The 21,401-nt window shown below is 45.6% G+C and overlaps 1 protein-coding gene across 7 annotated transcripts in view; it reads left to right on the top strand.

Moving 5' to 3' along the window:
• Window positions 1-21,401, top strand: part of APBA2 (amyloid beta precursor protein binding family A member 2) — a 242,695-nt gene that overhangs the window by 193,858 nt on the left and 27,436 nt on the right. For all 7 annotated transcript variants that reach the window (XM_059371702.1, XM_059371703.1, XM_059371706.1 and 4 more), the window contains 2 exons: window positions 1,278-1,358; window positions 2,461-2,497. In XM_059371702.1, the coding sequence (XP_059227685.1) occupies window positions 1,278-1,358; window positions 2,461-2,497 (118 nt within the window). The remainder of the gene's footprint in view (window positions 1-1,277; window positions 1,359-2,460; window positions 2,498-21,401) is intronic.

Here is a 21,401-nt window from a genome sequence, read left to right as displayed (position 1 = left end):
ATTGGCCATAGCACCATTTTTCTAGATAAATCTTCTGAGGCAAGGGAAACAGAAGTAAAAATAAATGGTTAGGACTTCATCAAAATAAAAAGCTTTTGCATAGCAAAGGAAGCCATCCACAAAACAAAAAGACAACCTACTGAATAGCAGAAGATATTGATGAATGATATATCCAGTAAGGAGTTAATCCCTAAAATAGATATAAAGTTATGCAACTCAACACCAAAAAAAAAAAAAATTAAATAATGAGCAGAGACATGAATAGACACTTCTCCAAAGAAGGCAGACAGATGGTCAACGGGCACATGAAAAAATGTCCACCATGTCTCAGCATCAGGGAAATACAAATGAAAACTACAGTGAGATATCACCCCATATGTGTCAGAATGGCTAAAGTCAAAAGAGATAAGCAATAACAAGCATTGGGAGGATGTGGAGAAAGGGAATTCTTTTGCAATGCTGGTGGAAATATAAATTGATGCAACCACTGTGGAAAACAGTATGGGGGTTCCTCAAAAAATTAAAAAATAGAACTACCATATAGTTCAGTAATTCCATGGCTAGGTGTTTACCCAAAGAAAATGAAAACACTAATTTGAAAAGATATATGCACCCCATGTTTATTGTGGCATTATTTGTAATAGCCACGATATAGAAGCAGTCCAAGTATCCATTAGTAGAAAAATGGAGAAAGACGATATGGCCTACATACACACAATGGAACATAGCTCAGCCATAAAAAAAATATGATATCTTGCCATTTACAACATGGATGGACCTGGAGGGTATTACGCTAAGTGAAATAAGCCAGAGAGAGAAAGACAAGTATCATGTACTTTCACTTATATGTAGACTCTAAAAGACAGAACAGATGAACAAGCAAACAAAAACAGACTCATAAATACAGAGAACAAACTGGTGGTTTCCAATGGGTAAAGAGTAAGGGGGTGGTGATGGGCAAAATAGGGTAAGGGGATTGAGAGGTACAAATATCAAGTTATAAAATAAGTCATGGAGATGAGAAGTAAAGCATAAGAGAAGTGAAGCATAATATTATAATCATGTTGTGTGGTGACAGATGGTAAAAAAATGATTCAAAAACATTTTATAAATATAAAAGAATACATATTAATTGCAGACGAGTTTAAATGACACATATACACATATACATGCACATACATACACGGGCATTTCATAAAATTGTGTCATATTATATCTTGGTTTATTTCTCTAACATACAGAAGCACCATCTTCATCTTTTACTTTCTGGTTTCCAGGTTTGCAATGGCTTGGAGCAGCCGAGGAAGCAGCAGCGCTCTGATCTCAATGGACCTGTGGACAATAACAACATCCCAGAGGTAATTTTTTTCCAAGGATAAGTGTTGTGGTTTAAGTTCCTAATATTGAAGTTACCACACCACCATGGTCTGCTCACCCTTTCCACCATGTTCTTATCCCAGCCAGTGTCTTGGAAGTGGGGATTCAGTCAAACAAAGTTGGGTGTCCCTGTAGGAAAAGGAAGGAAAGTTTCTTTCCTGCTGATTCAGGCTCATACACACTGTGGGTTCATGCGTTTTCAGTGGCATGTGGGGTTGGGGGTAGGGAAGTTCATTTATGCTCCCTGGTTTGACAGAAACTTGTTCTACTTCATTATCTTACAGTTATGTTCTAAGTTAGGGTTACTCAATAATGGCACCATTGACATTTGGGCCAGAGCATTCTTTGTTGTGAAGAGCTGTCTTTTTCACTAAAGGATGTTTAGAAGCATCTCTGGCTTCTATCCACTAGATGCCAGCAGCACACAACCTCTTTGCCAAGCTGTAACAGCCAAAAGTGTCTACAGACATTACCCAATGTCCCCTTGGGGACAAAAAAGTCATCCTGATTGAGAACCTGTTTAAAACCTGTTTTAAACCCACAACATGGTTTTGAAAAACAATCTTATATAGGTTAACACTGCCTTGATGGAGGTTGTTAAAATGAGGCCTTAAACCAGTTATTTCCCTTTTCTGGATGACATAGTTTGGATAGAATTTTCTAGCTTTGATGAAATAAGTCTGGCCACCCATAGAGTGGTGTCCAGTATCCTTTATCTTGCTTTTAAAGATGGACCCTAGTAATTCTCATGCCCACCAATTGGAGAACTATTGGTTGTATGGTCTCTAGCCTCCCTTCTAGCAGTGACATACTAATCTGGGGGTCCCTAACTTTAAATGATGGCCCTTTGTACCCCAAGTTTCCCCCATGGGAATGTTTCCATGTGTCCTGCCTAAACACCATGGTGCCTGAATGCCATTGGTTTGCTTTCTGGAGCTGACTTCTTAGGAACATCAGACACTCAGTAGGGTTTAGCTTTTCAAATACAGTACTCTTCTTAGCCTAGATGTTTTAGGCCATCTACTTACACTGTCATGTGTGTCTTTTCTTTTCTTTTCTTTCTTTTTTTCTATTTCCCAATAGACAAAGAAGGTGGCATCATTTCCAAGTTTTGTGGCTGGTAAGTGACTTTGAATTTACTCTTAAAGAACAGTTGCATTTTTATCTCAAAGCAAATGGTATTTTTACCTTTGGTTTTCTCCTGCAAAGCTTGTGCAGAAAGCACACCTTCAAGGTAAAAACAGTGTTATAATAAGCAAAGGTGCTCACGCATTTGGTTGGCGGAGTACTTTGTAAGCCCCTATTGTTATGGAGGGGGGTGGTTCAGCTGATTAGGGAACAGTCAGCCATCCCTTTGAATTACATCCCTTGAGGAACACCTGGGTGGCTCAGTTGGTTAAGCAGCTGCCTTAGGCTCAGGTCATGATCCCAGCGTCCTGGGATCGAGTCCCACATCGGGCTCCTTGCTCGGCAGGGAGCCTGCTTCTCCCTCTGCCTCTGCCTGCCATTCTGTCTGCCTGTGCTCGCTCTCTCCCCCTCTCTCTCTGATAAATAAATAAAATCTTAAAAAAAAAATGCTTTGAATTACATCCCTTGACACTACTGATCAGGTTAATAGACTGAAATGTGTCTGTATAAGCAGCTCATTATGATCTAACACTTTTGATTAGGGTGGATATACTTGCATCCATATTCAGGCTATTACTTTTTTATTCTCCTGTCTTTTTTGAGGGGGTTAATATTGGATTTCAGCATTCAGTGTTGAGCCAACTTTGCACTGTCTGAATGGCCTCAGGGAAACTTGGGCTGCTCCTTTCCAAGGTCCTTCCACAACACCATAAAGAGCCTCTTAAATATGATGTTTCTTTAGCCAGGAGGCTGTTTCCTGCTGTTGCTAATGTTACAATAAAAAGTGTGGGTTTTATGAATTCTTTCAGTAAGCTGGTAATTAATTTTTATGAATATTTATGGGAGTAAGGTAAATCACTCACCAGAGATAAGTAACTTTAAAACCTCTCCTACCCTGGTTTTCTTTTTTAGTAAAGAGCTGACATCTGGGAAACTGAGACCCCCAAATCCCCTTTCAAGGGACTAGTTTGAACCAGGCTAACCCAATTCAAACTGGTTGAAAATGAATTGGTTTGCTCAACCCAGTTTCAGCGGGTTCAACATTGTATTGGCTCAGTGTTGCTCAAACTAGATTAAAAACAGTTTCAGACTGTTGGAATCCATGTTATATTGTTCAAATAAACTTGATTCTGTTTTGACCAACTCAAGTAGGCTCCAGTGGGTTTTGCCCAGGTATTTACATGTGGTGCTTATGGTTAAAACTGGATCAAATTGGTTTTCATCAGGCCACAGTAGATTGTGGTAATTCTAATCTAAATGACTAGTTGTAGTATTTTTCTGGAACTAATTATTCCTCTGATTCAGAGGACTGGACATCTCATAAATAGGGAAGATGCACCACTTTCCTGGGTGGTGGGAATGCCAGGATGGCTTGTACAGTCACACTGTTCCAGTGAGGTAGGCTCTTGTGGATCCAGGAAGCTCACTTTTCAAAGTATCATGGTGTCATTTGGGCAGGACTCTCTCAGACTGCGTAGGGGAATGGTTTGGGCATTAGACTCCCCTGGCTCTTGAGTCTGCCCTCTAACTAGAGGGGAAGGTAGTGGAGAAGGATTAAGAAGCACTATCAAGGGCGCCTGGGTGGCTCAGTGGGTTAAGCCGCTGCCTTCAGCTCAGGTCATGATCTCAGGGTCCTGGGATCGAGTCCCGCATCGGGCTCTCTGCTCGGCAGGGAGCCTGCTTCCTTCTCTCTCTCTGCCTGCCTCTCAGTGTACTTGTAATTTCTCTCTGTCAAATAAATAAATAAAATCTTTAAAAAAAATAAAAAAAAAAAAAGAAGCACTATCAATGCCTAGGTGCTCTGAGAAGTACCACTCACTTGTAGCATTCCAGAAGTCTCGCTTCCCTAAACCAGCTTAGAAATGTTCTAAACCAAAATCAAAACAATGTGGGATGCCTCAAACCAGTTTTGATGGGCTAAAACTGCCTGTCACTAGCTCAAATCAATGTGGATAGCTTTAATTTAGAATTTCCTGTGGCTCAGTTGGTTGAGTGTCCAGCTCTTGGTTATAACTCGGATCATGGTTTCAGGGGCCTTGGATTGAGCCCCATGTCTGGCTTCACGCCCAATGGGGAGACTTCTTAAGATGCTCTCGCTCCCCCTCTGCCCCTCCCCCTGGTTGCTGTTTCTCTTTCTAAAATAGGTGGATAAATCTTTAAAAAAAAGAAAAAAGAATCTCTGTTAGGCATGCCCATGGAGTGGTTGTCAGAGATATTGGCCCCTGGGAACATGAGGGTCTTAAAAACCAGGATGGCTCCACACATCCTTCTTCAGGGGTGTTTCTTACCCTCAGGCTCCCTCTAGCTCCTGGACAGCTGTGTGGACACTTGCAGAAGAGTCCAGCTGGAAAGCTGTATTTCCTGCCTTATTCCTTCTGAGAAAGCAATCTCATGTCTACTTGAACTTAGGAGGCCTTATGAATCTGAATGTTTAGTTAAACCTTAAAACACCTTGAAGACCAACTCAGCAGTCTTCTCTTTGTCCCTCATCGGCCAGACCTGTGCCACATGACCAGTGCCCTGGACTTTAGGGTTGACTGGAGGATCAGATATTTGGCTTTCCGGGAAGGCAGGGGAGAAAGTCTGGAGATGAGGGAGCAGTTCCCCAATGTCTGCCTATCCGGCGAGTGTTTCAAGGATGAGGGAGCCCCTAGGACTTGTTCAGCCCTCCAGCTGAAAGTCTGAAGAGTTGAGAAGACTTCATATAACTGACAGGAAAGCAGGCTTTCCTCCTCCTCTGGGTGAGAAATCACACTGGAAGAAAACCTCCTTGGAGTTTTAAGGAGGGATGGCCTTCAGTCCCAGCACATGCCTTATTTCACACCTTGTAACTGTTAATAATAATGCAAGATAACAGTAATAGTCATAGGGACACCGTCCTAACCTTTATTGGGCATTTAGTGTGCAAGCCCTAGGGATGTGTGCTGTGCCCCTACTTCATGTCAGCCATCATAGGAGGGCTGATGCTTCTCCTCATTTGAGAGGTTAGGAAAAGTGGGGTTCAAGTGACTCATCTGAGGTCTGATGGCTGGGGACCAGGGGCTGTATCCTGGAGTAGTGAGGAATGGCGGGACCTGCAGGACCTGCAGGATGTCCTCTACTGCAGGACATGGAAGCTGGCAGTGGAATGAGTCCAGGTGGACCAGATGGTTGTCTACCTCTGAATGAGTTTTTGTAAAAGTCTAGCTTTTCCATAAAACCAGAAATGGGTTAATTAAAACCAGAAGTTTGGTGCTGGTCCCAAGCAATGAAGCCTAACAGTGGCAGCTTTTGGACAAAACCACAAGGGCTGATAGATAGAATTCTGCTCATCATACTGTTCTAATCCAACAGCCAAAGCTTATGTGAGACGTCCTGAAACACTGCCCACCCCACCAACAGCTCTTGCCCTGTACTAGAATGTGGCCTGTCCTCAGGTATCAGGGCCCTGGGATCCTTTACAACCTATCTCTACTTTGTAACTTCCCACCTTTGAGAACGTGGGGACCCCCATCACTGCCAAGCCTGCCCCTCACACCTTCTTTCTCTTGGGGGTCCTCTCAGTGATAAAGCCACTTGTTTATTATCATGCCCTGAACACCTATGACCTGACCTCTTGAAAATGGGCAGTTGGGATGAACCTGTTCAGATGAGACTGCTGAACTGAAGGCTGCTCCCATCTCTTCCTCTTCAGCCCGTCAGAGGGGCCAGGCTCCTGAGCCACAGAGCAGGCCTGAGGGGGTGGGTTGGCATGGGTCTGGGGTGCTGTTGGCAGGAGGACCGGAGTAAGGTAAATCCCCAGCACCAGTGGGGCCCAGAGCGTTCCAAAGGGAGTTTATGAAAACCAAAATGACTTTCCTTTTTTACAAATAGTGTTTGATCTTGTCCAAATGGAGTCGTGAATAGGGATTAGACAGATTTTAAAATAGGAATTTTTATTCACTAGAGGTTTGTTATTTCTGAGTACTTCTTAGAACAAGCCAGAAGCCATAAGAATTAAAAATGCATTCTACCCTGGAAATCCTTATTTCCCTTCTCTGTCTTCATATCCCTGTATTTCTCCCTTTTCTGCCTGCACATCCCACACCCCTAATCCCTTTCTGCAATCAAAGCTACTGTTGAGTCTCTGGTGACTCATCCCAGAAATTTCTTGGACATATACAAAACCATAGATCTTTTTCTTAAAATAGAGGTTACACTTGGACACATGAGTCCTTACTTCTTCTTTTTCTTTTTTCCCTTTTTTGAGATTTATTTATTTATTTGACACAGAGAGAGCATGTACACAAGCAAGGAGAATACAGGTTAACAGGAGAGGGAGAAGCAGTTTCCCTGCTGAACAGGGAGCCTGATGTGGGACTCGATCCCAGGACCCTGGGATCATGACCTGAGCCAAAGGCAGACGCTTAACGACCGAGCCAGGCACTCTTGCTTTTTCATTTCTCACTTCCCCTTGGAGATAAGCTACTACAGAGCCTCCTAATTATTAAGTGGCTGCCCAAGATTCAGGTTCATGGACATATGATGGGTACTAATCAGTCCCCAGTGGACCACTTGTTTGGTTCTGTTCAGTGCAGCAGTGAGCAGCCTCATGGATGTGTCTCCATGATCATGTGTTGTGTTCCTTCACAGAAGCTGTTCCTAGGTAGAGCAAGGTTGCAGGCCAGCCAGAAGCAACTTGGGTAGAAATGCCCAAGAGGGAGACGGTGTCACCAACACTGTCAGCCACCAGGCCAGTGGATGGAAAGTGGCATATTGTTGGTTTTACACTCAACATCCTCCACTGGAAGTGAAGCTGGGATGTCTGAGTGGCTCAGATGGTTAGGTGACTGCCTTCAGCTCAGGTCATGATCCCAGGGTCCTGGGATCCAGTCCCACATCGGGCTCCTTGCTCGGCAGGGAGCCTGCTTCTCTCTCCGCTTCTGCCTGCAACTCTGCTGGCTTGTGTGCGCACTCGTGCTTTCTCTCTCTATCTGACAAATAAATGAATAAATAAAATCTTTTAAAAAAGAAGAAAAAGAAGAAGAAGAAGTGAAGCCAAATGCTGTTTCATGCATTTACAAGCCTTTTTGGATTATCTGTTTTGTGTGTGTTGAGTTTGAGGGGTTCTTTATAGATTTTGAATATCAGTCCTTTGTCTGTATTGTCATTTGTGAATATCTTCTCCCGTTCCGTGGGTTGCCTCCTTGTTTTGTTGACTTTTCCTCTGCTGTGCAGAAGCTTTTGATTTTGATGAAGTCCCAAAAGTTCACTTACGCTTTTGTTTCCTTTGCCTTTGGGGACATGTTTTGAAAGAAGTTACTGTGGCCAATGTCAAAGAGGCTACTGCCTATGTTCTCCTGTAGGATTCTGATAGATTCCTGCCTCACGTTGAGGTCTTTTATCCATTTCGAGTTTATCTTTGTGTATAGTGTAAGAGAATGGTGGAGTTTCATTCTTCTATACATATCTGTCCAAGTTTCCCAGCACCATTTCTTGAAGAGACCGTCTTTTTTCCACTGTATATTTTTTCCTGATTGTCGAAGATGATTTGACCATAGAGTTGAGGGTCCATATCTGGTCTCTCTTCTCTGTTCAACTGGTCTGTGTGTCTCTTTTTGTGCCAGTACCATCCTGTCTTGGTGAACACAGCTTTGTAGTAAAGCTTGAAATCAGGCAACGTGATGCCCCCAGTTTTGTTTCTCTTTTTCAAAATTTCCTTGGCAATTTGGGGTCTTTTCTGGTTCCATACAAATTTTATGCATGTTTGTTCCAGCTCTTTGAAAAATACCGGTGGAATTTTGATTGGGATGGCATTGAAAGTATTTCTAGGCAGTATAGACATTTTAACAATGTTTGTTCTCCCGATCCATGAGCATGGAATGCTCTTCCATCTTTTTGTGTCTTCTTCAGTTTCTTTCACAAGTGTTCTGTAGTTCCTCGAGTACAGATCCTTTACCTCTTTGGTTAGGTTTATTCCCAGGTATCTTATGGTTCTTGGTGCTATAGTAAATGGAATCAATTCTCTAGTTACCCTTTCTGTATTTTCATTGTTAGTGTATAAGAAAGCCACTGATTTCTGTACATTGATTTTGTATCCTGCCACATTACTAAACTGCTATATGAGTTCTAGTAATTTGGGGGTAGAGTCTTTTGGGTTTTCCATATAAAGTATCACATCATCTGTGAAGAGAGTTTGACTTCTTCATTGCCAATCTCAACACCTTTCATTTCTTTTTGTTGTCTGATTGTTGTTCCTTGAACTTCTAGTACTATATTGAACAACAGTGGCAAGAATGGACATCCTTGCTATATTCCTGATCTCAAAGGGAAGGCTGTTAGCTTTTCCCCATTGAGGATGTTATTTGCTGTGATTTTTTCATAGATAGATTTTATAAAGTTTGGAATGTTCCAAACATAATCAGGAATGGATGCTGTATTTTGTCAAATGTTTTTTCTGCATCAATTGAGAGGACCATGTGGTTCTTTTCTCTTCTCTTATTGATTTGTTCTATCACATTGATTGATTTGTGAATGTTAAACCATCCTTGCATGTCAGGGATAATCCCACCTGGTCATGGTGGGTAATCTTTCTAATGTATCGTTAGATCCTATTAGCTAGGGTCTTGTTGAGAATCTTGGCATCCATATTCATCAGGGATGTTGGTCTGAAATTCTCCTTTTAGGTGGGGTTTTTGCCTCATTTGGGGATCAGGGTAATGCTGGCTTCATAAAAAGAGTCAGGAAGTTTTCCTTCTGTTTCTATTTTTTGAAGCAGCTTCAGGAGAATAGGTATTCTTTCTTCTTTGACCATTTGGTAGAATTCTCTGGGGAATCCATTAGGTCCTAGGTTCTTCTTTTTTGAGAGTTGTTTTTTTTTGTTTTGTTTTGTTTTGTTTTAATCACTGCTTCAATCTCGTTACTAGATATTGGTCTATTCAGGTTGTCAATTTCTTCCTGATTCAGTTTTGGAAGTTTATAGGTTTCCAGGAATGCATCCATTTCTTCTAGGTTGCTTAACTTATTGGCATATAACTGTTGATAATATTTTCTGATGATTGTTTCTATTTCCTTTGTGTTAGTCATGGTTCCTACCTATTCATTCATAATTTTGTTAATTTGGGTCCTCTCTCTATTCTTTTGGATTAGTTTGGCCAGTGGTTTATCAGTCTTATTGATTCTTTCAAAAAACCAGATTCTAGTTTCATTGATATGTTCTACTGTATCTCTAGTTTCTATCTCACTGATCTCTGCTCTAATCTTGATTCTTTCCCTTCTTATGTGTGGGGTTGGCTTAATTTGTTGTTGATTCTCCAGTTCTTTAAGGTGTAAAGACAGCTGGTGTATTCTGGATTTTTCAATTTTTTTGAGGGAGGCTTAGATGGCTATGTATTTCCCCCTTAGGACCACCTTTGCTGTGTCCCATAGGTTTTGTACTGATATGTCTTCATTCTTATAGGTTTTCATGAATTGTTTAAGTTCTTCTTTGATTTCCTGGTTGATCCAAACATTCTTAAGCAGAGTGTTCTTTAGCTTCCAAGTGTTTGAATTCCTTCCATACTTTTTCTTGTTGTTGAGCTCCAATTTCAAAGCATTGTGGTCTGAGAATATGCGGGGAATAATCTCGGTCTTTTGGTATTGGTTGAGCCCTGATTTGTGACCCAGTATGTGGTCTATTCCATGTGCACTCGAGAAGAGTGACTATTCTGTTGTTTTAGGGTGGAATCTTCTGTATATATCTATGAGGTCCATCTGGTCCAATGTGCCATTCAATGCTCTTGTTTCTTTATTGATAGTCTGCTTGGATGATTTGTCTAATACTGAGAGTGGCATGTTAAGATCCCCTACTATTAATCTATTCATATCCATATGACTCTTTATTGATTAACTGTCCTCTTATGTAGTTGGCTGCTTCTGTATTGGGGGCATAAATATTGACCATTGTTCAATTGTTAGGTCTTCTTGGTGGATAGACTCTTTAAGAATGATATAGTGTCCTTCTTTATCCCTGACTACAGCCTTTAGTTTAAGGTCTAATTTAACAATCTGAGAATTGCTACCCCAGCTTTCTTTTGAGGCCCATTGGCATGAAAGATGCTTTTCCATCCCTTCACTTTCAGTCTGGATGTATCATTAGGTTCCAAATATGTCTCTTGTAGACAGCATTTGGACGGGTCCTGTCGTTTTATCCAATCTACAACCCTGTGTCATTTTATGGGAGCATTTAGGTCGTTTACATTGAGAGTAATTATTGAAAGATACATTTTTATTGACATCATATTACCTGTGAAGTCCTTGTTTCTATATATTGTCTCTGTAAACTTCTGTTCTATGTCACTCTTGGTTCTTTCTTCTTTTATGGAACCCTTCTTAGTATTTCTTGTAATGCCTGCTTGGTGGCTACATGCTCTTTTAAACCTTGCTTGTCTTGGAAGCTCTTTATCTCTTCATACATTCTGAATGTCAGCCTTGCTGGATAAAGTATTCTTGGATGCTTATTCTTCTCATTCAGTGTCCTGAATATTTCTTACCAGCCCTTTCTGGCTTACCAGGTTGCTGTTCTGACAGGTCTGACATTATTCTGATGGACCTTCCTCTGTACATAAGGAATCTCTTCCCCCAGCTGCCCTCAGGAGCTCTTGTCTAAAATTATGATTCATCAGTCTCACAATCAAGTGTCTCGAGATCTTTCTAGATTTGTTGATCTTGGGGGATGTCCTTTCTGCCTCAGGGACATGAATGCTGGATCCATTCCCCAGATTGGGAAATTTTTCATCAAGAATTTGTTCAACTATATCTTCCAGTCTTTTTTCTTTTTCCTTCCCCTCAGGGATCCCAGTAATTCTGACATTGGAACGTTTCATGGCATCATTTATCTCCCTAATTCTGTTTTCATGGTTTCCAAGGTGTTTCTTCCATCCTTCCTCCTGATCCTTTTTCTCTATCAGTTTGTCCTCTAGATCACTAATTCTTTCTTCTGCCTCGGTTACCTTAGCTATTAGAGTATTTAGATTAGATTGGATCTCATTGATAGCATTTTTAACTTCTTCCCAGGGAGACTTTCACTTCTGCCCTTAGAGATTCCATGTTGTCACTAATGGTTTTCTCCAACTAGCCATTGCCTGGATAATTGTTAGTCTGAATTCTCTTTCTAATATACTGTTTACATCCATATCCAGTAGTTCTGATGGAGAAGGCACAGTCTCCAAATTTTTCCTCTGTTGGGTGCTCCTCCTCCTAGTCATGCCACAATCTAGGCAAGGTGCACCCTCTCCACCGATGTCATCTGCCCCCACATAGATCCTAAAGTATATAATCTTAGATCTCAGGCTGATTTCATGGGTGTTTCAGAGTGTTCTGGTAGATAATTAGATGACTTTAGCGGACTGGTTGAAACAGGGTCTCCTACTTCTCTGCCATCTTGCCCCTCCTCAAACTATCAGCTACTTCTTCCAGGAATATGTACACATTCATTTCTTTCTAATTTTAGGATATAATTCCATCAGTAATGAGAGGGGAGAGTCAGCAGCTTAGATCTGATGGAGATCCAGTGTCCGCAATAAGTGGCTGGTGACATCTACAGAGTCCACAACAGGAAGTAGGCTAGGCCTTGCAGAAGTCCCTGCTGGCAAGCACACCCGCATGTATCAGGAAGGCCTCTTTGCCCTTCAGGGAGGTAGTAAGACACACCTGAGGTCTCACACAGGCAGTCAGGCCTGGCCCCAGTGTGTGGTCAATCAGTGGCTGACCCTGCCCCGAGGCCTTCTGGACAACGCCAGCCGCCCCAGCCTGGTGGAGCAGGAGACTACAGTCATCTTTTGATATTTTTGCATTTTTAAAATTTTCATTTAAACCCCAGTTCGTTCTCACACAGTGTTACGGGTATTTTCAGGTATGTAGTATAGTGATTGAACACGTCCATGTATCACTGAGTGCTCATCGCAAGTGCCTTTCTTCATCCCCACCACCTGTTTCCCCCATCCCCCACCCTCACCCCTTCAGTAACTATCAGTTCTATTTAAGAGTCTGTTTCTTGGTTTGCCTAACTCTCTTTTTTCCCTTTGCTCATCTGTATAATTTTTTTCATTCCACATATGAGTGAAATCATATGGTATTTATCTTTCTCTAACTTACTTCACTTAGCATAATATTTTCCACCTCCATCCACATCATTGAAAATGGCAAGATTTCATTCTTTATTATGGCTGAATAATATTCCTCTGTGTGTGTGTGTGTGTGTGTGTGTGTGTGTGTGTGTGTGTCTACTACATCTTCTTTATCCATTTATCAGTTGATGAACACTTGGGCTTCTTCCATAGTTTGGCTATTGTAGATAATGCTGCTGTACACATTGGGGTACATATATCCCTTTGAGTTATTATTTTTGTATTCTTAGCATAAATACTAGTAGTGCAATTGCTGGGTTGTACAGTAGTTCCATTTGTAACTTTTTGAGGAACCTCCATATTTTTAATTTTTTAAAAATGCATTTTATTTTACTATTATTATTATTTTTAGAGAGAGGAAGAATGTGAGAGTGAACATGAGTTGGGGGAGGGGCAAAGGGAGAACGAGAAAATCTTAAGCAGACTCATGCTCAGCGCAGAGCCCCATGTGGGGCTCCAGCTCATGGCCTTGAGATCATGATCTGAGCCAAAATCAAGAGTCAGTCGCTCAACCAACTGAGCCACCCAGGTGCCCCTCCATATTTTTACTTTGCTGAACATTTTCTAACATCAATTGTACCTGTCTTTTTCCTTTGAAGCTACTAAGTTTTTGAGATTAGTATGACCTTAACAGTCTTTTTAAAAAAGATTTTATTTATTTATTTGGAGAGAGCATGCAGGAATGGGGGGAGGGGCAGAGGGAGAGGGAGAGACAGCACCTCAAGCAGACTCCATGCTGAGCATGGAGCCAGGCGCAGGGCTCGATCCCATGACCCTGAGACCACAATCTGAGCTGAAATCAAGAGTTGGACACTCAAACAACTGAGCCACCCAGGTGTTCCAACCTTTACACTCTTACTATTATTTTTTTTTCCTTCTAGAACTTTTATGATTTTTTTCACTTGAGTTCCATATTTAATATTTCTGGAATTTATTTTGGTATATGGATCCAGAAATAATTACATTTTAATCATTTTCTTGCAAACAGCTAGTCATTTGTGCCAAAACCATTCCATAAATTTTTCCCTCTCTGATTTGAAATGCTGCCTTTATCATATAATACATTGTCCTTTATACCTAGTTCTGTTTCTGGATCTCTATTGAGGTTCCAGAACCAAGCTGCTTTGTTTAATTGAGGATTTATAGTGCATTTTATTGCCTGGAAAGCCAATGTCTGACTTCTGTAACTGTCATTTCTGTTCAGAACTTCCTTGGATCCTCTTGTGTATTTTTTTTTCCAATAGAACTTGAGAATTAGCTTATCAGTTAAACAATAAAAATTCCTATTGGCATTTTTATTTGACATGCATTACATTTATCTTTATGTTAGTATATGAAATGGCAGAAGCTTCCATTTGAAACCCCATATGGGAAATCTAGGCCCTGCTGATCTCTCTGTCTCTGGCCAGCAGCCTTGTAAGTGAACTTGGAAGTGGATCCTCCCCTGTTCTGAATGGCTGAAGCCTTGGGAGAGTCCCTGAGCCAGAAGCATTGAGCCTAGGGGCACCAGTGTCCCCCTGCCCACAGAAACTAACAAATCCTTGTTGTTTTCAGCTGCGAAGTTTGGGACAATTTGTGATGCATATATATAGATAACTGATATCCTATGTTTTTAAGATAAGCATGTCGTGTTTCATACTGATTTTAAGATAAAATGCACCATGATTCATATTGTCAGGACTGTAGGGTTTTTACATTTGTACATTTTCCCCATCCTCAAGGACACCCACCTAATTCTGCATTTGTTTTATTCTATCAATCATACAATAGTCTCAGAGTAATAAGACCAACATCACCAAGGACATGTGATTATAGATACAATTCAGGATTCATTTGCATTGACTTTGGTCTTCAGAGGATAGCCCAGGAGGGATGTACTGTTAAATTACTGCATTTTGAAATCATTCAGAATAGTTCTCTTCATTACCATGTCACGACTGCATTCACATTTAGATGCTTTTTTTTTTCTTTAGGAATTTGTTTTTTTCATTGAATTTTGTCTTATAATTATATAAAATACTTCCATGGTTCTGAAGTCAAGTATAGAAAACAGGATGTCTGCGAAGGCGTCTAATTTCTTACCCATTACCCCACCTCCCAAATCCTTTCCTCCCTCTGGGGATCACCAGTTTTAACATTTCACTTATTTTTAGTATCTTAGGTGAATCTCCCCTTTCTTAGGTAAATGGTAATGAGTTAACATGCTTATCTTCATCTCCCCCACCCTTTTTTAAAGACATTTTATTTATTTATTTAACAGAGAGAGAGAGTGTGCAAGTGGGTAGGGGCGGGTAGCAGAGGCAGAGGGAGAAGCAGGCTTCCCCCCAAGCAGGGAGCCCGATACTATGTGGGGCTCAATCCCAGGACTCTGGGATCATGACCCAAGCTGAAGCAGGTGCTTAACCCACTGAGCCACCCAGGTGCCCACCTCCTGTCTTCTTTTTTACACTTAACTCTAAGCCCTGGTGATTATGCTGAGTTCTGCCCACTGCAGAGCAGTACATGGAGGTGCACTGTGCTGTTTGGATGCCTGCTGCGTGGATGGATGTCCCCTAGGCAGGAACATTTGGGTGGTTTCCAGGATTTTGTTCTTAGAAATAGTGCCACAGTGAGCATCTTTATGCCTGTGCCTTTCCCTGTTTTGGGCCAGTTTTTTTATTCGTTCTGCTTTTTCTGGGATGTCATTCTCAGGTCCAAGGTCCAAGTGTGTTTAGGACCTGACTTGGGTAGATCTGTCCACGGAATAGCTTGGCCTTGACCTTCCTTGACTCTTTTTCTTCCTCTGGCAGCTGGTGACTTTATCTCGCTTGTTGGGGGTCTAATGATCCAATCTATGGGACTTTCACATCCTTTCCTTCGGTGATGACCCAGCCTGTCCTGCAACCCCAGGCAGGCCCTTGCCCAGTGAATGTTCCAAGGCTCTGGTTTCTTAGATGGCATTTTCTTTTTTATTGTAGCCCCCTTATGAGGTCCCCTTTAACAGGGGCTTCTGGGAGGCCCAGCTCAGCCCACGGCAGTGGTGGCTATCTGGCTCTGGGACAGGCTGGTGTGTGCGGTGGGGGACTGGTATTCAGGGCAGGTGGAGCCCTGCCAGAGCCCAGAGACCACGTCCCAGGTTTGTCGGTAGAAGGTCTGACCTGAGGTCCAACTTCATGACTCTGAGGTTCATCCGCTCCTGCCGCAGCCACTGTTGACACAGCTTCCCTTCCCCAGACCAACTCTTGCCCTCATTTCAGTGGCTTGCCTGGCGTGTGGCCTCAGCACTTGGCCTGCTCCTAGCCCCTCCTCCCTGTCCTGTCTCCTTAGAGTCATGGCCCCTCCTCCTAGCTGAGACCAGTCCCTCTCTGTCCTTGTGAACCTCACCCAATTTGATGGGTTTTCTCTCCCATGTCTTACACTCTCCCCTCTGTGGGCTTCTGAGAGTGTCTGTCCTGGCCTGCACGTGTCCATAGCCCGCACTCGACCACACGCCGCAACCCTTTACCTGGCTCTCCGAGATCACTGCTGGCTTCCTGGTCACTGTGCACAAGAAACGCAAGGGCTCCTCTCTCCTCCTGCCAGCATGGGCACAGCTGAACCTGCCCCTGGGCACAGGGTGCTGGAGCACGGTGGAGCTGAGTCCTAGGACCTCTCCCCACCATGTCCCCCTCCCCTGATGATTCTTCTGTGTCTGCACCAACACGCAGTTTATCAGGACCCCTGAGTCCAGCTGCCTCCTGCGCGCCTTGGAAGACTCCCAGTTTCCTGCATCTAGATGTGCAGAATACCCACCCCCAAGGCCAGCCCCCTCCCCAGCATCCCTTCCTCATAGCTGCAGCTTTGTCCATCCCATGGTACAACCTGCTTCCCAGCACTCCTTCTGTGGAACTGAACCTCCAGAGTGGATCCAGTGTGTCGCTGTCTCTGACACCATCATCATGCTGGTCCACACCGTCACTACTATCACCGCCACCACTACCACCACCACCATCATCACTCACTCACTCACTTGCTAGGAGCAGTAGCTGCAGTAGCCTCCTAGATTCTCTCCCTTCTTCCCCTCTGTGGTTTGCCTCTCTGCGGACAGAGTTGCTTTGTAAAGACAGAGAGGCTGGGCCACATCCCTGACCAGTACTCTGCAATGGCAGTCCTTGGTGTAGCCCCAGGATCCTCGCCTCCAGCTGGCACTCTTTCTGCAGCCTCAGCTTGTTGCAAATGCTGGCTCGCTCCATGCACCCAGGCAGTTTGCATGTTTTGTAGCTTTTGAAAGGTGCTATACTCTGTCACCCCAGGGCCTTTGCACCTGCTCTTGCCTGAGCCTGGAAAGCTCTCTTCTCTTTTCCCTCTGTGATTTTTTGATCCCTTTGCATCCTCCAAGCCTCAGCTCAGAAAGCAGCTACTGCCAGCTTCTCAAGGTCATACTCCCCTGTTGCTTCTTGACAGGTCTAGCATCCTTCCTTCATGGCTTCACCACATGCCATCCTGATGTGTTTATTCGGTGACTGTGGGACTGATTTTGGCCCGTGAGCTCCACATTTTCTGTCCTTATGGGAGGACTCAAAAATCCTAGTACCTGAATCAGTGGCAGTGGTCTTGTGCAAAGTCATTTGACCCCATGGGCACTGTCCTTATTTGTAAAATTGGGAGACACCGAGATCTGCTTCATGAGGGTGTTGAGGACTGAGTGGAACTAGACCTTTGTTACACACAGAGGTCTGGTGTGTCAGGGGTGGGGACTGTTCTCAGCGACCTTTCAGATACACACTCACACGCCCATCCTCTGCTGTGCTCTGACTCTACCCAGCAGTCCCCTCCCCACAAGACAAGCAGAAGCAGGCACAGGCCTTGAAATTAATGAGATCACCTGGATCCGGGCCAGTTGTGGGAAGCCTCTGTCCACCACCCACCTTCAAGATAATTTCCCCCAAAGGTGTCAGGGACAGAGGCTCCAAGGCATGACCCTGTTGGACCTCTCACCCCTTTCCCTGCTCAGAGAGGTCTGCAGGGCTTAGTTTTCCAACAGACATTTCAAACAGAGGCTTCCTCCAGGAGGAAGGAGCCTGGCACAGCCTATTTTTCATGTCCAAACTGTGCATATCCGTTCTGCATACGCTGACGTTTATACGGTCACAGCAAGAAACTCACAAGAAAACAGAAGTCAGCAATCATTCTCTGAGGACACAGGATGGCCTTTAAACCTCTTTTTCTTCTTTTGCCGTTCTGTCTCCCTCTGGTGGTCTTGGCCTAGGGTTAGTTCAAGAGTTGAGCCGAAGAAGAATTTACGCCCAGCCCGTAGAGGGCCCGCTGCTTTCGTAGGTCATGAGGCTCTGTGATTTGTGGTTCTGCATTTCATGATTGGAGTTGAGAGCGGTGTCTGTGAGCCTGAGACGCCCGCCTCCCCACACCAGCCACTCTTCTCTGCTTCCTAATAAGTGTGCAAGTGCGAGTGGGTCTGACAGGCAGGCAGGAAGCTGAAGGCACAGTTTTTGTTTTGTATGATTTCCTTTTTTGAAAGAAAGAGCAAGGCCGGGATGACAAGAACCTCCGGCGGAGGTGGGCAGCGGAGGTGGGCATCTTTCGGAGTTGTAACAAAGACCGCAATCTTTCTCCGGCCTCTTCCCAGGGAGCAGGCGCCCATGGGTGCTGGCGGTAGACCCCATGGCCCAGGATGGGTGCCCTTCGCACCCCACAGCAGTCTGGGCTCCCAGATCTGCTGGGCCTCATTCGGGGGTGGGGGGTGGGGGGCAGCTTTTAATGTGTCTACTCAGGAACAGGATGTGAATGTCAGGAAGGTCTGGCGAGCTGCTCCTGGCCGTTCTGGGAAGTGGCAAGGGGAAAGGCAAAGGGTAGTGGCCCCAGAGGGTAGGAGTCTATTCAAAAGGCAAGGCCTAACCTCCCACCCCCAGGGACAGGTTCCACAGAGAGCCATTCGACTCCTGCCCCATAGATAGGGCATGAAGACCCTTGACCTGGCCCAGGCCATGGGTGCTGGCTGAGGGTGTGGGTGCTGTGGGGAGCAGTTACCTCATGGCTGCTGGCACCACGGGACTTCCCCGCAGAACACAGTGGCACCATCTACTGGTCAGTAGTGGTCATTGCAGGGAGGACAAATGGTTTGGCCCTGCTATGTAGAGGGTGACCCTATACATAGGGTTCCTCTTTCCCTCTCTGGGGCTGGCACCTGCCTTCCCCTAGCGAGTGACAGGTGCCATTGGGCCCGCAGTGCACACCAGGGCTGCTGATGCTTGGACAGGGAGGGGCTCCTCCCTCCACGCCCCTTCCCATTCTGCAGCCGTCCCCTCCCATCTCGCACTCTTTTACCACGATGTCGCCAGCCCTGGCCAGCTGGAGGGGGGTTGTCATCTCCAGAGGTAGGACCAAGGTGCCTGAGATGGAAGGAGTCACCGGAAACCCTGCCCTTGGGACCTGGCGCTTTGTAAAGAGCCAGCCCTGCCAGGGAAAGCAGGTGCTAGCCTGGCCTCTCAGCAGCTTTGCTCCTAAGATGACAGGGGAAGAAAAGGGCTTGTGTGCTGAAGGTCAGGCTCTTCAGTGTCACTGGGGCATGTATGTAATGCGAAATCCCAGAACCCACCTGATGGGACTGGGGCCTCTGCAGGCCCTTGGGCTCTGAACACGATTCTGGACACAGAGGAGCTGCTTGGGATATTCTTCTGTCCCTCCGTCCCTGACTTCAGCTCCAGGGGTTTTAAATCAGGCACTTCCCAAGGCCCCGTAGGGTACCGGGTTTGGAGAGGTTTGTACCACTTTGTACCTGCAGAGTGGGGACTCCCCACGTCAATGACAGTGGAGGCCACCGTGCCGGATATGGCTGCCTTATGAGTATGGCCCCTGCTCCGTCCCTTAACATCAGTGTGACCGTGGTGTCCCTTTGTCGTCTGAGCCTCAGTGGGCTGTCAGACCATGTGCCCGCAAGACCATGTGAGCGCACTCACTGGCCTCGGACCCTGCCCGCTGGCATTGCTGCTGTCCCCTCAACTGGTGCTTGAGGCCCTGCCTCAGCTAAGTGCTATGATGTGTCTTTTGACTTACACAGAAATGAAATCTAATACTTCATTAACTAGTGCCTTTTCCTTTACATGCTTTTAGCATTTATGAAGCTCATCCTATTAATCTTAGTTTTGCAAAAACCCTAAGAAGATAGAAATCAGGAGTTCCCCCTCACCCCATTTCACTGATGAGTAAATTGAGTCCCCCCAAAAGAGAGAGAGAGAGAGAGAGATGACTGTTCCAAGGGCACAAAGCCTTTTCGAGCAGGACAGTTGGAAGAGCTCAGACTCCCGCCGTGTCCCTGGAGCCATGAGCAGGCTCTGTGGGACCCTAGAGGGCTGTCCCCACCTCCTCTCAGACCCTGAGAGGGGTCCCAGAAAACAACACACTCCTTTTCAAGGATTTCCCTTTGCATCACACAGGTCTGTGCTCATCGTGGCTTCTGAGAGCAGCCTTCCCTTTCTTCATCAGATGCAGGCTGCACCCCCGTCCCCCTCACACTGGGGTTTGCTTCCTGCCTCCTAATTCTCATGGTCTGAGAAGACCTTGCTTGTTTGTTTGCTTTTCTTACTCAGCTCTCTAAGAGAGGGCACCTCCTTGCCTTAGTCCCAGTCCTTGTTGTGGTTGTCCCAAAGCCCCCACGGAGTGTCCCTCATCGTTGACAGCGGGAGGGGGAGGGGCAGGTGCCTTCCCTCTCTGCAGAACTGTGGGGGGCGGCCCATTCCGCACCCCACCCTCACAGATACCCCAAGTGCTTGTTGCCGTATTAAAATGCTCATGACAGTAACGTGGCTTGCTGAGCCCTTCTTCTAAGCTCCGGCCCTGCCCTCACTGCATCCTGCATGGGCCCTGGGGTGGGCGGTCCTGGGGTCAGAGGCCTGGGAAGTTGTAGGCTCCAAAATGGGCCCCCTCTCCTGGCCAGCCCTTCTTGTCCTCGGTTCTTTGAGAGTCCTGCCTGCCGCGGGGTGGGGGGGGAGCACGGGGTGCCGGGCCACCCGCTGCTGGGATGGCCTTCCTCTGGGGTCTCCACAGTGTTCAGAACTCCTTTCTCTTGTATTTGGGCTTGTGGTCGTAGAAGGGCTTTTTGACCTCAATAGTGGGGGGCGCACGGGGGCGCCTCATTGTATCTGCGGGCCCTGATGTCATCATGGTGGGCACTTGGTCTCGGACCTCCCAGTGGGTGCACAGGCCTGTTTCGGAGGGGTGGCTCTGTGGGCTCGGGGCTGTGTGAGAAGCTTTGTGGACACTCCTGTGTACCTGCATGGGTGTGGGCGCTTGTACACGCATGCACGTGCATGTGTGGAGGGGTGAGGGCTTGTTGACTCTTCGGTGAAGTGAGAGGCTCTGGGAGGAGCCCTCAGAGTCCTCGCACTGAGGTCCCACCACCCAGGTGTCTGTGGGCCCCACCAGAGCCAGCACCAGCTGGAGGCCAGAGTGGGCAGTCCGGGAGGCAATTGGTAGACTGGGCTAGAATGGGTCCCCCCCCCCCCCCCAGTTCTGGCCACTTGCACGGACCTTTGGGGAAGGTAGCGGTGATGACAGTTCAGATCAAGGAACGCTTGATCTGAGCATGCATGTGCGTGTGCTTTTCTGGGGTGTCTTTTAAATACTGGAAGGGTGAACTTATAAACCTGCCAGAAGCTAGGGTACCCACTGGGCCCTCCAGCCCACCTGGCCCCAGCCCCCAAACTCCACCCCTAATCCTTCCCACCACCAGTCCTCAAACCAGAGTTCACCCCCCACCAGCCCCTGATACCCTCGTCTCAAGGCCCCCTGTGCCCCACC

The sequence above is a fragment of the Mustela nigripes genome, chromosome 13 (genome assembly GCF_022355385.1).
Source record: "Mustela nigripes isolate SB6536 chromosome 13, MUSNIG.SB6536, whole genome shotgun sequence".
NCBI lineage: Eukaryota > Metazoa > Chordata > Mammalia > Carnivora > Mustelidae > Mustela > Mustela nigripes.
This window is presented reverse-complemented; position numbering and strand designations above follow the sequence as displayed.